The sequence below is a fragment of the Manacus vitellinus genome, unplaced genomic scaffold (assembly GCF_001715985.3).
Source record: "Manacus vitellinus isolate BGI_N305 unplaced genomic scaffold, ASM171598v3 scaffold_51_pilon, whole genome shotgun sequence".
NCBI lineage: Eukaryota > Metazoa > Chordata > Aves > Passeriformes > Pipridae > Manacus > Manacus vitellinus.
In genome coordinates, this window is record NW_021940620.1 from 5636802 (window position 1) to 5649825 (window position 13024).

A 13024-nucleotide genomic window follows, 5' to 3' on the forward strand; every position below is an offset into this window, starting at 1 on the left:
CAGCAAAGCTTTCTGATGTGGTTTGTTGGGAGTTTATTTTTGAAATGCAGCAAGCCAGAAAGCTTGACAGGGATGTGTTGGGAATAGTGTTCAGGTGAGCTGCCTCACATTTGTCCTTCAAATACTGTGTATTCTGTAAGTAGATATCCCAGGGGAGGGAAATATCCATCAGGTCTAAGGCAGGGTGAGGTGAGCAGAGTAACTGTTTCCCCTGTTACCTTTAAAGCCAGGCTAGAGCAGTGTGGGGGCTCAGGGGCACAGGAGAATTCATCAGTTCAGCTTTATTGACTTCAGCAGGCTCCGAGAGGTGCAATTGCAAAGAGAACATCAGATAGTTGGGCACAGAAAGGCATCGTGCTGTCCATGATTAACTAGGATTGCCCAGGATAACTCTCTCCTTACTCTCCTGGAACCATCTCCCTGGTCCCTTGAGCAGATACTGGAGCTCAGCAGAGCCCAGCCTGGATTCAGCCTCTGCCAATGCTGGAGCTGCCTGTCTCCATCTTGTCCTCAGCAGCTGGAGAGAGGCAGGAAGGACAGACAGAAGATTGTCTTGGCGAAATGAAAAGGGGCAGCCCTAAACTCTGCACCCAGACTGTTATTTATGACTGCACACCAACATGTTATCTGGAGGGAACTGCTGCCAGACCCTGGCTGGGAAGGCTTGGCAGAGACTGCAGGCAGACTTTTTATTTTAATGATTAGATTTACTATCAAAATTAATAGCACAATCAATATTGATATGCAATTCAATTAAAAAGGATGAAACTCATTGCCTGCATGTTACTCTCCATCACCTTGTCTGAATTCCTGGCTTACAACATTAGAGGTGGGCAGGATAAAGAACAGTGGAGGGTGTGTGGGAGAAGAGAGCCCCAATACTATATTTTTGGCCCATCATGGTGCTGAGTAGAAGGAGCTGTGAGTGTTACAGATGTGCTGATTGCCCAGCAGTGGTTGCAGTCCATGTGGTCATGCTCAGCTGCTGGTAGTTACAGCCCCTGCCCTGTGGACATGGGGGTGTGATGTGGGGGTGAAGTTGCAAAGTTAACTCTCAGAGGTTGGGAGGGAATTTGGACTTGGTTGTTTTCTTGATTCAACTGAATGTTTATGCAACAGACACATGGAAGAGGCCTGGATGTTGAGACAGGAGAGGAAAATAGCTGTGTACAGTGAGACTGGAGAACTACAGAATCTGAGACCCTGTGAGGACATTTCACTCTGAGAAAGAAATGGGCAGTAAACTACTACTTGTCCCTATTCATGGCACAAGGGGGTGACAAGAAGGAAAGAGTAGACTTGTTAAATGTCTCTGCCCTGGATGGTTGTGCTCTGTTGCTGTGAGCTCTTTAAACCAATTCTAGCTCTTGCACCAGAAGTAACTGCATTGCAGTAGTCACAGGATGTAATCAGTTAAAGTTTTAACTCAAAGGATCCCAGAGCACTCTCAAATGTCCTGAACAACCCATGTTGCCACTGGTCCCCGTGGCTGTACAGCAGGAGAAGAACTGGGAGGCACTTTTCCATGGATCTCAGGGAATTAACCCTCTGTGATCATTCCTTTCCAGGGAAACCTGCAACAACTTTACTGAAGTGAGAAAAATCTCTTCAGACTGCAGCAATCTGATGTCTCTGTGTTCCACTGCCACATTCCTGCAGCCCATGGCTCCTATGCCATATGGCAAAACACCCTGTCCAGAACTATAAACCATCCCAATTACACTGATTAACTCTGTGGAAAGACACCAGCACTTGGAACATTTGCTGACGCTGCCTGGACAGAGCAACAAGAAAATAATAAATGATTAGACAATCGGCTGAGGGGGGAGAAGTCTGCCCAATGTGTATAGCTGAGATGGGAAGAGCACAGGGAGACCAATGAATTGAGTGGAAATAGTGCTCAGTTGCATGGCAGATCTCTGCTCTTACAAGGATTGTTGTTGAGTGATCATTCTTGCTTATTGCACATTAAAAAAAAAAAGTGTTTGTTAAATTAGTTTTCAAGCCACAGGCATTCTCTCTAGTGACGTTCTCAACTCAATTCCCTCTTCCAGAAGCATCTACAGCTCTTGGAGCACACGTCATGACTTTCCGGATATGTGTGATCCTAAGCCACTGAGACAGGTTTGAAAACAAAATTCAGACAACAGAGAAGCACAAGTCAAAGCTTGGGTTTTAATCACTTGAGAAATAGACCCAGTGAACACCAGCATTGACTCTTACCTATGCATTTACTGAAGGGTTTACAGAGAAAAAGAAAGTTATAATTGCATTTTTTTTGTTGAAAAACAAAGGGAGAAAAACATCCCTGCAAAGACAAAAGCATGTGTCTGGCTTCACACGCACTGAATATTCTTTTTATAGTCGGGGGCTAGTCAGATACTTAAAGTTATGCATAGGCAGCCCTCCTGAATGCAGTAGATAAAGGGGGAAAATGTCTTTACGAGATGAGGCTTCATAATCTAGATAACAATATTCTCTTTACTGGTGTGCTCTTGATTTAGTGTTTGGACGGAGAGCTGCGGTGGGAACCTCAATTGACGTCAGAAGGTTTTAGATCACAGACCAGACAAGTGTCAGAGAATTACGAGGAAGCGTGGATGCTCTTCTATCTATAGCTCTGCAGTCTCACTATCAGTTGCATTTCCATCAGTTCAAATAGCTCACTACAGCAGCTCTTTAAAAATTAGTTTTAGTTTAAGGGTTTATGCTGCTCGTTAAGATTGGGTGAGGATATTGTAACTTTTTTTTCTTCCTAAATCAGAAGCAGTATGAATAAAATTCTTTTAAAAAGAGATGAGATATGACATGCGGTGCAGAGTGGGTTTTATCTTCTGAAGTAAAACTTTTTGCTCCAGATCCTTTGAAAAGACCACCTGAGCTAACCCCTGTAACCTACCTACAAAATTGTGGGTCTCAAAGTAAGACTGGAGTTCTCTGATGTGCATATTTTGTGCTGTGTAAAATGAGTTGTTAGACAAGAGAGCTCATTTTGATACTTTCTGATGGAATTAGTTGTTGTCATTGCCACACAAATACCCCGCTAGAGTTGAATATTCCCTCTGTACTGTCTGTGATTCCTGTGTAATTTATCAGTTTATTCATGAACTATAATGAAACATAACTTCTGGAATTAATGACTGAGCCCTGGGTCCCTTGCCCAGGAGGGCTCTTTTCCTCCCCACTCCAGCTGCCCTCTTTGGTTTCTTCAGCTCCCTGACCAAACAAACTCCATCTTTCCAACCCTGGTGCAGGAGAGCACGTTGTGTTTGATGAGGCTGGTACTTTGTCAGCCACACTGCTGGGAGATGATTCCAAAGCCCAGAGCTCTGTGTCAGGGTGTGATGGATGGGGCTGGAAGCTGGACGATGCTTGCAATTCTCAGGCACATGAGGTGTCAGGAGAGGTGGGATAACACATTTTGGTTTGTAAATGAGATTTTGGGAGACGTGGTGCAGCAAAGAAGTCTCTGTTGTGTGTGGGTATGCCAAGAACTAATGCCCTGCTCAGAGGGTGAAAGCACTGGGAGCAAACAAAAGACAGGATATACCCCATAGAAAGTCACTTTTTTGTCTGCAGCCTGGGTTCACAGTTCTTACAAGATAAGAAAAGGGTCCCTCATCCAGGAACCCAGAGCTTCTCTACTCCCCACTGGGGTAATACCTGTGGTGAACAGATCGTGCTGTAATGGGAGACTGAATCCATCTTGCATGGGGACTCTTGGCACCCATACGGACATTTGGAGCTAATGATTTTTTTAAAGGGTGCTGATAAAAGCTGACCCTTTTGTGCTTTCAGGTTTTTTAACTGCCCCATAAAAGAGGGGAGGAGGGGGTCTGTGCTTGGGGCTTTGTACAGTGCATCTTTTTTACTGGCATCGGCTGAAATAAAAGAATAAAAAGGAAATCAAGGGAAATCACGTAAAGGTGAGAAACCCACGATTTTGGCTGGATTTTCTGCACGATTCCTGGCTCAGCTGCATTTTGCTGCTGAACCACATGCGCGCGATAGTGGTCTGATCCACCACCGATCCCACTTCTGTTGCTGTTTAATTGATTTGTGTGTTTGCTCCAGCCCTGGCGGGGGTGGGGGGCGGGATTTGCATTCTGGGCGAGTGGTCGCAGGCGTTGCTGGCAGGGCAGGCACCGAGGGGAGCTGCTGTCGGCGGCTCTGCTCTGAAGGCAGCCTGTGCGATGATTGATTGCACTGCAAGCCCTGCTGTTCCAGGCATGCGACACTCCTTGTCTTGGCAACCTCTTGGTAGTGTGTTCCCTCTTCGCCCACCCCGCACGGAGGCACTGATGAAAACTAGAGAGTTCCCTGGCTGTCTGCTCAGGCTTTGGGGTTTTTTGTCTTGTTTTTTTCCCAATCTTTTTTTCCTAGTGGGCCATGAGCCTTAGTGAAAGGATGAAAAGGGACAAATCATAAGGAAAGCAGGGATGTAAAAGTGTGTTCTTTTGTTTTCCCCTCCCTTTCAAAGCCCAAATTTCATGGGGTCTGATAAATTAAGATTTCCCCTGCTTTTCTCACGGGCATCCAGCAGAGATGTATTTACAGGATGCCAATTTTGTCTATGTACCAGCCAGATGTGGTGCAGCCCCCAAATCAGCAGCTTACCATGGTGCAATATATGGATGAAACAATTGTCTGCATAATGGGGAGTGCTCAGCATGTGTAACGATGGGTGCATCTGTCTCTATCGATAATTTCTGTTCTCTGCAGGCCCTCTCTGGGCTTTGGTCTTACTGAGGGGACAGAAGCTATATTTCTGATTTTTCAGTTTCTGTGCCTCAGTCTTCAGAGAGTTTTAAGAGCAGCTTGCAGATGTGTATGTGATCTATTGCACCAGTGGGATCAAACCATGCAGACCTCCAGGACTAGATCAGCTAAAGCATATCAATAGTTTCCCAAGAGGTGAAGGGAACAACATTTTGCACCAACCAATCGTCTTGACTAAGAAATACCAATGCAAACCACTTCTGCTGGAGGGAAATGGTTTCTGTTGTCCGGCTTTGTAAACACAAATGTAAATAGTTTGGATACTTTGGGGGAAGGGTGAGGGGAAACAAGTCAATTTTATTTTTGTCACTTTAAGGGGAACTGACCTGCTGGATTAGCAAGATTTTATTATGCTGAGTTCAATGCAAAAGTTGCTCTTTTCTGGGCTGTGCAAGTAGGTCTGGGAGTCAGCAGCCAGTCTGGTGTTGAGTTGTCTGGTCATGGCTGCTAATGATCTTTTCAGTGCCTTGCAGTGGAGCAGCAGGAAAAATTCCTGCTTTTCTCCCTTATTCCTTTTTGCTTCATTTATCCTGGGTTGGTGTTGGGTTTTATTGTGGTGATCGGTTTTGTTTGGGGTTTTTTCTTTGTTTGGTTTGGTTTTGTTTTGTTTTTTTAAACTGAAATTATCAAATGTTCTTGGAATGACATCTTTTGTCAATCAAAAAATTGAATCAAACCATGTTGGGGTGGGTATGCTGGAAGGGCGTTTTTAGCAGGTGAAAGGGTATGATGAGCCCTTTTTCTTGAATGGTGTGATGTGCACAAGTATAACCATAATTCATAAGAATAGAAATAATTTGTGCTCTTGCTGATAGATAAAGGTCAGTAGAAAGTAAGCCCAGTAATGAGAGCAAAGGGGTAATTTACTGGAAATAGTGAGACCCTGATTTAATGTGTCACAACAGTGAGAGTTGATACAGGCAAATAAACCAGATGGAAGTAAAAATTTGTTAACAGCTTATCTGCTGTCCTAATATTGGCCACTTTGGGATTCTCAGAAAAGCTCCAGGTTATAGAAAATGCGCAAGTGAAAATAGATGATGTGATTTAACATAATTAAATGTTGCGGGTTTGATTTGGATCTTATGAGTTTTAAAGCATGAGTTACTTTTTAGGACCCCTGTCTTTCATCAGTACCTAAATAAAAATTATATTCATTAAGTGGTCTGACATCTTCTTGACACTGAAATTGGGAGAGTCCTTTTAACCTGCATGCTGGGATGCAATGAGAACAGACCTATCTGCTGGTTTTCTATTACAGATGAATGATTGCTGGTCGGGGCTGGGATAATAAAGTAATTTAATTTTGGACATTGATTAACTTCTTAATTCAGATGTTGGGATCCTTTTCTATCCAGGTCAACTCATGAGGATTTGGTGAGATGAATTTTATAAGCAAACAAGAAATGTGTTTGCCCAAGCCCAGGGAACTGCCCTGAGCTGTTGCTTACAAGTTCTTTCCTCTCTGCCTGGAATCAGAGTGAACTTCGTAGCCTTTAGGCTGTGCTGTTAAATCTGGGGCACTCAGAGTCAGAGGGCCCTTTGCTTCTGACTTGCTTCACACCTAAGGCTCTCCAACACCTCTTTCATGAGAGAAGAGAAATAAGGGGGGACCAAATTCCCATGTCTGAATTCTTGTTCTTGAAGGAAGTCTCTGTAGTGCCCTTACGAGTAAGGGCAGGATCCCACCATTCCCTCCACATATCAATCTCCTTCCAGAAGCAGCTCCCTGAGATATTTGCACAGTAATTTTGTGTTCTGCCAGTGGGACTTGCTGCAGTGTAGGGTAATGTTCAGAGTGAGCCAAGGTGGACAGCCAGTTTGTATTACCTAAAATCTGCACAGCACCAGTGCCTTGGAGACAAAGTGTATTTTATTAGTGCGTGGGAGAAACTGCAACATCGTTTTGTAATGTTTTTGGTAAGCAAGTTGATTATTTAGTGTTTTTCTGCTCTTTGTACCAAACATAAGGGGTGAAGGAAGGAGGCTGGGTTTTTTGCCCAGACATTTGTGGAACCTTTATTTTGTTCTGAACTATCCAAATAGTAGTTCTGGAGTTGTTTAAGACAGCTGTTTGGAGAAGAAGGTTAAGGTCAGACTGTTAGAAAATGTTTTGCATACTTTATGTTGATTTGTCTTAATTGCCTAAAATGCAGGAGAATCAGGATGACTGGCTGGATGTATTAAAGTCCCTGCAGAAGGCAGAGTCCCAGACATTTTGTGCTTTTACTGCGATGACACCAAATTAATTTTTCTTTCCAGAATGATTTATAAAGGCTTCTAGAATTGTCTATATTGTCACACTTTCAAACCTTAGACATGTAACCCTTTTAGTGGGGTCTCTAATGGGGCAATTAAAGGTTGCAGACCAAAGCAACTAAAGAGTATCCTTAGAGCCATCTAGTCCAAGACTTTGCTAAATAATTTTTATTTCGTGGAGGAGATGACAGGCTCGGCAGAGGCACAACAGGTCATAAGGCACAACTTCTAATAGATTTTAGTAAGCATGAGGAAAATATTCTTTAAGTATTGAGAATATCTGCTATGCTGTTTCACTTGTGGCTCTGGAAGTCTCTGGTTGGTGCTTCACTCAGGCAGCTCTGAGATGTTACCTGGCACTGCAGAGCTATAGCAGGAGCCTTAGAGATGTGGTGCACATTACTCTCCTGTTTCTTTGCTTGCCTTTCCTTTTGTGATATTTTTGAGGGGCTGAGACCAGCAGCTCTTCAGTCACCCTAACTTGTCAAGACTGTCTTAGGAAAGAATGTCTTTCCTCTCCCAAAAGTTGAGGTATCATATTTACAATGGGACCTTCTTATCATTTTAAAAACTGGAAATTAAGAGCTCCATTACTGACAGAAGGGAATATAAACATGCCACTTGGAGCAATCCAGTAGGGACTGAGGCTGGCAGCAAGTTTTAGCCTGTGACTCACTTGGAGCAGTAGCCTTGAATCACTCCTGCTTGCTGACAGATTGCTGTTCAGAAGGGGCCAGCTCTGATCTTGATTCAGTGAAGGTCGTGCTGCAGATTCCTGATGTGCAGAAGTGCAATTAGGACAAAAATCAGGCCCAAAGAATTTCAAATTTCAACAGTGTCCAGTTGGGTAAGGAGTCAGTTCTGGGATATCTTTTATGTCCTAACTTGTACAAGGTGTGTTCCTACCCCCAGCTTATGCAGTGGTGCTTCTGGAACATTACAGCTATTAAAATGTGATGGTGCAACAGAAAGTCCAGGCAAGATCATCATGGGATAGGGGAGCATTTTGTTCTGCGTGAAGGAATTCACCACTGAACGTGCAGTGTATGTAGTTAGACTTTAGGAGAATGATGGTACATGTCTCCACAGATACAATCAGAACATCTGGAAATCCCTATGTGAATATTGTCCAATTTGTTTTAAAGAAATAGGATTTTGCCTTACTGAGATATCTGTAAGGAAAGGTTGGTCAAGCAGCCTCTCAGTCTTCATCGCCCACCCCAACCCAGCTTCCATCCCTGCCCCTATCCAGGTTCTCAGTAAATGCCTTAGTCACAGCCAAGTGACTGCAGTCTGAGAAGGCAGGTAGCAGAATGGGAAGTGCTCTTCCATAAAGAAAGGCATGTCGGAGTAAGCCACGTATCACAAACTCCTTCTAAAACACCCCAACTGTAACAGAAACAAATATCATATTGGCAATACCATAATGTTTGCATTCACACACCAGCTGTTACTCTTTCCCACAGGGTCTTGTTTTTTAAAAGGCTGGTAGAGGAAGATTTTGTTAAGCAGCAAATCTAGTCTTATTTCCTATATTGACTGTATATAATTTTCCCTGGAACACTGGATTTTTAATTTGTTTTTTATATTTGTGTGGTACATGTACTAACACATAATGGATTCTCCTTCCAGAATATTTTTGACAGGCTGACAGTAAAGCGTGGTGCACTCTGTAATTTAAAGCCATGCATACTTCTCTTATGGATTATTGGATTATCAGATTTGGGTTTGTTAAACATTGTGTATGACTGAGTAATTGGCATGCTAAATTTATGAATGACTGTTAATGAATAAACTTCTTTTACTGAAACTGAAATAGCAAAGCTATTCCTGGACCAGAAGGGCTGGTAGATTTTTGGCCTGTAATAAATTGAACATGTAACACAAAGGGGGAGAGGAAAAAAAAGGGAAAAACATTGTGTAGAGTCAGTTCTAAGCAGGAATTACTGATTTATTTTTTTTTCTAATTATTTTTTTCCTGCTTGGAAAATGATTGCAATATATAAAGCAATTTGATTTCATCCTCCCCCAGCAATTGAATTAAAGCATTTTCAAATGTTCTTAAATGTTAATTTTGGGAAAACTAAACTTCCAGAAATACCTTTTGTATGCAATATGACCTAATCATATATACCACATATGCACGTATATAATTTATGATACTATGAACCTTCTCATTAGAATCTGAAGTGACTTGTTTACCAAGGTTTTGAGTGCCCAGGACTGTACTTGATGTGCTGAGAACCTGTAAGTGCTCACATGTGTTGAGTGATGCACAAGTGGGTATCAATTTCACTTGTTCAGTCTGTTCAGAGGAGACGTGGACAGAGGCTTCAATACCAAGGCCATAGGAAATGCAAACCTGAAAAGACTCTTTTATTTTCCTTTTGCTTTCTAGTGTTTGTGCTGTTTAATCTTTGTTTGTTTGTTTGGGGGCTTTTTTTTTTTTGTTTGTTTGTTTGTTTGTTTGTTTTTTTCCCCAATGCTTCAACACTGTTTTTAACTAAGAGTTTATTGCCACATACATGTTCTCCCTTTCAATCCACCTCACTATATTGTGTGACACACTTGTGTCTGAGTGTCACAAGATGAGAAAGGATGACTCTGAAGTATCGGGTATTGGACATTGCTTTTCAGAGATTGATGATTTTAGTTATTTCTAGAATTTATTTTTTGGCTTTCCTAAACATTAAATGCTTTGAGTTCATGTTGCAGTCTTGCTGTCTCTGATTTCCTGTGGACTTACAGAAAAAGTGGGGATATCTCGATTTTTATGCCTGGAAAGACTTTAGTGTTCAAAAGGAAAGAGAATGCTAGCTAGAAAAGTCTGGCCAGTATCAGCAGGTCTGCTACTGTGAATCATAAGGTAAGTATTATACCAGTGATGTGTATGCAAATAACGTCTGTGTTTTCCCATTAAACTACAACATGACACTTTGGTAAAATGCAGAAGTAAGAGCCACGCAACTGAAATGAAGTCTAAGACTGATGAACAAGTTCAGGTCATGACAGAGGTTTTTTTCTCCAATTGTATTTGGCATCTCTCACTTGCTACAGCAGGCTGCATCTTTCGTGCAAATATAGGAGCTTCTACCTTCCAATATTTTTTTGTCCATTTAATAAAAGCACTGCTAGGATAGATGGACATGAAACAGTTCTTTAAGACTAAAGCTATTCCTTCTATCTTAGCCTTAAACAGAAACTGAACACATCTAAACCACAGTCAAAATATAGCTGGGCGATAATGAATATAACTGCAAAAAGCTCCCCACGTCCCCTTTGGCTTTTGCTTATATTCTGCAAGGGAAGAATACTCAAAACAATGTAAGAGAAAAAAAAGTTGAGAAGGAAGGAGGTTATTTCTTTGCTTTCTGTGACTTTAGAACAGAGCAATCTGAGGACAGAGGGTGAGCCCTCACAGATGAGCAGTGAAAGCATCCCACGGAACTCACCTGCAATATGAAGAATGGGGAGGGGGCGAGGTGGGAGTATTTACCCGGGCAAATTCAAGTGCAGCATTGCCAGCCGCCACTAGCTGTCACTTTGCAAGCAGCCGGGGTCGGTGTTTTCAGCACTGCGGTTGGCGAGATTGCGGTGCTAATTAAACGGAGTAACTCCCAAAGCCGCGGAAAGTCCCGAGCCCAGGGGCTGTGCGTGAGCCAGGCTCGGGGGACCCGGGGGGAGGCCAAAAGGCAGCTCGGGGAAGGCGGGACGTGGCTGTCCTGAGCCGGGGCTGTGCCCGGGGGCTGTGCCCCGAGCTCGGGCTGTGCACGGCGCTCCAGCCCGCACACGCTCCTCGCGTAAAGCCGAGCCTTACCTGAAGAAAACGATCGTCTCCCACACGTAGACTCCGAGCGCGTTGACGTTGCACATTTTTCCAGCTCTCGCTGTTTGTTGTTGTTGTTGGGGGTTTTGTTGTTGTTGTTTTGGTTTGCCTTTTTTTTTTTTTTTTTTTTTGTTACTCCGTGAGGGGTGGGGCGTTGGGGTTGGCCAAAAGTAACCCGGCACTTAGGGAAGAATCGGTGGGGGGAAAGCGAACCAGCCTGCCGGGCGCAGGCCGGGAGGGTCCGCTCAGCACCGCGGAGAGCGGCGGGCCCCGCTGCAGCACCCGGACAGCGCCCGGGGCGCGCCCGCCCAGCACCGCGGAGAGCGGCCCCGCTCCGCCGCCGCCTCGGCTCGTCCCTCCTCCGCCGGGGCCCCCGCCACCGCCACTGCAGTGCTGCTGGGGCCGGAGCACCGGGCTGCCCGCGCCGAGACCTCCCTTCAGCGGGATGTCGCGCCGGACATCAGGCTGGCGAGAGCGAGAGGCGCAGCGGGTGTAGGTTTGCCATCGGGGTGGCGGGGCTGAGACGGGAGGTGGGGGGCGCGACGACCCTCAACAACCCCAGGGTTTAATCTCCGCTGCTGGCCGGGGTGTCTTCCTAGTTACATCCACAGGAATTTGTCAGTGTGGAGCCGTGCTGCAGTCCCGGTTGTGTCGCTTTCCTGCCCGCCGTTTGGATGCTGTTGATTCCTGCTTCCTGGGCTTTTTTCCTCCCGAATAAGTTATTGCTGCTGTAGGGAAGGTGTCCCATTGCTCAGGGCTAGAGCGGAGGGGAGCGAAGGGGAAGTTTCTTGGGAAGCACTTCCATTGTGCTCGGAAAGAAAGTGGCTCACTGTCCTCCTAATGCATCTCATTTCCTCTCTGCCCTCTCTCCCCTGCTAGGACTCGCCAGATCTTGGGAGTTTCTTGCTGCATTAATTTACTAAACTAAAAAAAAAAAAGGAAAAAAAAAAAGAAAAAAGAGAGGGGGAGGTGGAGATGAGGGAAGGCAGAGGGGAGGGGGTAACTCAGCCTCTCCACCATCCCAAGGCCCTCCTCTTAGCTGTGCTCATTGGTCTCGAGGCTGAAAAAACTACTCTAGGACGTGGTTGGATAAACGCATGTTGTTCAGCAGAGGCTGTTAACCTTTAAAGCGCTGATACGTTTTGGTTTATTTCAATATTTTTAACCCGAATTGCTGTCTTTTTAAGAAGTCTCTGAAATCGTCTCCCTTGACAGGGCAAGCGTAACGTGCCTTAAATCTCCATCTCGTGGAAGATCTGCTTGGCTGGCAGTTGATATGTGTTGCTGTTGGCTTTTAAGGAACATCTCTGTGGTTTTGGGGTTTTTCGTTTGTTTGTTTGTTTGGCTTTGATTTATTATTTTTTTCCTTTTTATCTTTGTTTTATTTGATTTTTTTTTTAATTTTTTTACATTTGATTTTGCAAAGAGGTTTGGCAAACACCAGAGCCATCAAGGCCAGGGCAGGTAAGGAGCATTTAGTAGTTACTTATTGCAGCTCCAGCTGTGCTCACAGGGTGCTGAGCATGGTGGTCGGGGTGGGGAGGAATGGTCTCAGTCACTTTGTCTCAGGCACTTTGTCAGCTCCTCACCAGCTTCTGAGAATTGAAATGAAAACTTAGCTCTCCTAAATGATCTAGCATATTGTTTTCTTCTCTATTGTCCTGGTGTAATGGGATCTTTCTTATTTAGGTTCTGTTTTGTTTACCTGTCCTGTGCTTTGCAAAACTCCTCATGGCAAAGAGTCACTTTTAACCCCTTTTAAGCTGCTTTTAATCTGTTCAAGGACTCCTGTCCCACGTTGGAAGGGTAGAGGTGAAATGGACTGCTTTCTCCACCACTACTGAAGCCCCACCAGGCTAGGAAATAACTTTTTCTTCTTAGTTTGGGTTGCATCTCAAAGGACCTTACTGCCATACTAAAACTTACCTGATGTTTCCGATCTCCTGTTTTTATTTGTTTTAAAGCAGTATGTTTACTTAGTGAAGCAGACAGAAATATCCTTTGGGTTACCAATCAGAAGAAAAGAAAGACCTGCTTGGCTTCTAGCCATTGGTACAGTGGGAATTTAATCAGATTTACTCCAGCTCCTGGGTCTCAGTGTCTAGCTAGATTAATAACAGGCTCTGATTTCAACTCATGGAGATTCCTGGGGACATGATT

General features: G+C 44.2%; 1 protein-coding gene across 2 annotated transcripts in view; it reads right to left on the reverse strand.

Moving 5' to 3' along the window:
- The window catches only part of GLRA1 (glycine receptor alpha 1), a 36433-nt gene extending 25480 nt beyond the window's left edge, over positions 1–10953 (reverse strand). For both annotated transcript variants that reach the window (XM_008920995.2, XM_008920996.2), the window contains exon 1: positions 10856–10953. In XM_008920995.2, the coding sequence (XP_008919243.1) occupies positions 10856–10911 (56 nt within the window). In that variant the 5' untranslated portion in view covers positions 10912–10953. The remainder of the gene's footprint in view (positions 1–10855) is intronic.
- Positions 10954–13024: the final 2071 nt, after the last annotated feature.